Consider the following 3,330-nt stretch of genomic DNA (forward strand, 5'->3'; position numbering starts at 1 on the left):
TGCAACCTGCTTCCTCTGTTCTTTACATAAAGAATCTTCAGTGCCACCTGCAGAAGCTTAACTAACTCATGATTTTCCTGATGCCCTTAATTACTGTCTCAGTGTTTAAAATAAACCTGTAGATTCACTACTGCAGCATATGAACAATTAGAAAATTTTAAGTTATCTGTAATTTTATCCATCAGAAATGCTCGAAAGCAAGAAATCATAAAAGCTTACAGAAAGCTGGCATCCCAGTGGCACCCTGATAACTTCCAGAGTGAGGAAGAAAAGAAGAAAGCAGAGAAAAAATTCATAGATATAGCAGCTGCTAAAGAAGTCCTTACTGACCCAGGTAATGATTATTCTTATGCAGTGACTTTTTTTTTAATTACTACTTCACAGTAATGTAAAAGTGCAGCAACTGTAAGTCATAGCAAGCATCACAGCTTGCCCTTCCCCTTCTCCCCTTCTCCATCTTCACTTGCATGAAGTCAGATGTATACCTGGAATTATTCATTGTGTTTCAGTGCCTTTTGTTTCAAGTCAAATAAAAATTCATTATTTCAAAGGTCTCTTCTTAGGATATCATCTTGCAGAGATTTCCAGGATTGATTAACTCTGGAGATGCTAACTTTAAGGATGTGCATGTCTCCTCCTGCCTGAAGTTCTACTGCAGACTACATTTAGATCTTAACAGCACCTGAAGTGTTCCAGAGAAGCTCTCAAAATTGTCCCTTATTGTGTGTATCCAAGCCTAGATGCATTGTGCAAACAGATGCTCTGCAAACAGAGCACTTCCCCGAGGGCGGGGAAGGTTCTCTGGCTCCTGTCGGTGTGAGGGAGAGGATGCCCCCACTGCTGTCTGTGGCCAGGCTCCTGGGGCCAGCCCAGTCCGTAGGAGCAAGGAGCCCTGTCAGGTCTGTCTGCCTGCTGGTCATCTCTTGGGGAGGGGGGGGAAAAAGAATGCTGTCACTGTTCTCGCCCACCCTGTGGTTTGGTGACTGGGAGATCTGGTGTCTCTTTTACCAAGAGATGAACAGAAAGGGGTTGGACCATTTAGTCCTGAGAATGTAATAAAAAATGGGCATGGTTATCTCACATCCTTTTTTGAAAAAACAACAAAAACCAAAACAACCAACCAACAACAACGAAAAACCCCAAAAAACTCACACCACCAAAAACTCAAACCAACCGAACCCAACCAAAAACCTCCTAAGCAGAGCCATTTGTTAGGTTCTTGTCTTTAAACTATTTCTGTCTGGTCACTGGAAAGAGAGAAGCACATAAAAGATGTATCACAGAATCACTAGGTTGGAAAGGACCTTCAAGATCATCAAGTCCAACCATTAATCCAGCGCCACCATGTCCCCTAAACGATGTCCTGAAGTGCCACATCCACACCTTTTTCGAACACTTCCAGAGATGGCAACTCCACCACCTCCCTGGGCAGCCTGTTCCAATGCCTGACCACTCTCTCGGTGAAGAAATTTTTCCTAATATCCAATCTAAACCTCCCCTGGCGCAACTTGAGGCCATGTAGATATCAGAGACTCCCATTTTTATCTTCAACTGTTCAGGATCATCTAAGTGATCATTAGGCAAATGGGCTCCGACTTTCTTGAGGGAAAGGGGGATCTGAGAGTGATGAACTGTATTACTAACACTTCTGGTTAATAGAAAACCTGTTGCTGTGTTAATGTGATCTTTGTTCATAATTATGAGCACAAATTAGGAGATTTATACACTGGAAGTGTTTGACATTCTGTTTGCCCTGTCAGCATCTCCAGGACAAGCTCCCTGACATGTTTTTTTATGGCATGTTTACCATTCCTGTCAAACTAACTGGGCAAGAAGAGTAACGCTGGTCGTACTTGGCTTTTGTAATGCTATCTGTATTGCTTTCTGTCCCTTACTGTGACAACATTCTCTCCTTTCATCCAGATACCTTTTTTCTCAGGTCATTTTCTGTCTCTAGTGACCATGTTGGTTATACAAAGAAAAACTAGAAAGCCTGTGGACCTCTGAATCCCTGAGCTTTCATTTGCAAGCTTATTATCATAGGGCTGTGGTGTACCTTGAGGTTATCTTCCACATTCTTACCCCAGCCAGTCTCATGATTCCCCCCTAGCGCCTGCCTTGATAAAATGGGTGTCCTGGAAAAGTGCCAGGTGATCAAAAACCTTGTGGTGCTTGCAGGCTGCTTGAAAGTTACATGCAGGTCTGAATAATAGAGCAGTGGTGTAGCCTGTGGCTTGTCTGTGGGTCTTTGGGAAGGTTTCAGCTTTCTTCTCGCTGGACAGAACTGCTTAAAGAACATGCTTTCTGCCTCCAAACTGCTCTCCCCTAGACAGTCTCTGCCTGATGAATGGTATGTGGAGAAGACTGAAAACATTTGGGGCTCTGCATGCTGACTTCCGTGCTGCTGTTGAATGATCAATATTGGAATTTATTGGTTGTGAAGAACTGGCAGGATACAGCACGGTCTGCCTTCAGGCCATCCCAAGTCACTGCAGCTGTGAGAGAACAGGTCCAATAAACTCATCAAGGACAAAATGTCCCAATTATTTGTGGGACCTAGTTGGCCAAAGTGCAGCTGTTCTGTCCCCACTGAAATTCATACCTGTCTTTTTGGACAGCCAGGTACTGTCTTGCCTTGTTTTAAACGAAATGACTTGTTTGAAGTTTTTTTCGTATGGTGTTTTCATGGAGTTAGTCTCTTCTCCGCTGCAGTCTCCCAGGCAGCTTTGAAAAACTCGGAAAGTATGTAGCTGCTGCCAGTACAAGTGACAGTTGCAGCTCTCTGGCCTGGGGGCGTGGATTCTGAATTGGCTACTGGTCATCCAAGATGCTTGGTGTTACTGCCCTAACTGCTGTGCCATGATTCCATCTTGGTTTTGTTTCCTCCAGAAATGAGGCGGAAGTTTGATGCGGGAGAGGACCCACTGGATGCAGAGAGTCAGCAGGGTGGGGGCAACCCTTTCCACAGGAACTGGAACACGTGGCAAGGATTCAATCCCTTCGGTTCTGGAGGAGGACCATTTACATTCAAATTTCACTTCAGTTAGAGCCAAGACTGTTTCTGGTGGCTGCTGCTGTTTTTTAATTCGTTGAAAAATAAAAAGTCTCTCAGTTCAAGACCCAAAATCTTATTTTCTAACGTTGTCCTTAACCCAGAGTCTTACTGCGCTAGAAGAAAGCTCCTTCTTCCTTTTAGTATTCAGAGAGTTTGCTTGGTGGTGAATTTGACAAGCGCATACTGGTTGGGGGGGGTTTGTTACTGCCTAAGTATTTGTTGTGGATATGCAGGACACATTTATTCCTATGGATGTAAAAAAAAAAAAAAAAAAA

The 3,330-nt window shown here is 43.8% G+C and overlaps 1 protein-coding gene across 1 annotated transcript in view; it reads left to right on the plus strand.

Moving 5' to 3' along the window:
* Nucleotides 1–3,126, plus strand: part of LOC104620491 (dnaJ homolog subfamily C member 3) — a gene marked incomplete at its 5' end in the record, with an annotated part of 3,932 nt that extends 806 nt beyond the window's left edge. Inside the window, 2 exons of the mRNA XM_010286733.1 lie at nt 186–334; nt 2,890–3,126. Of these exons, the coding sequence (XP_010285035.1) occupies nt 186–334; nt 2,890–3,047 (307 nt within the window). The remainder of the gene's footprint in view (nt 1–185; nt 335–2,889) is intronic.
* Nucleotides 3,127–3,330: the final 204 nt, after the last annotated feature.

Source organism: Phaethon lepturus, unplaced genomic scaffold, assembly GCF_000687285.1.
Source record: "Phaethon lepturus isolate BGI_N335 unplaced genomic scaffold, ASM68728v1 scaffold3400, whole genome shotgun sequence".
NCBI lineage: Eukaryota > Metazoa > Chordata > Aves > Phaethontiformes > Phaethontidae > Phaethon > Phaethon lepturus.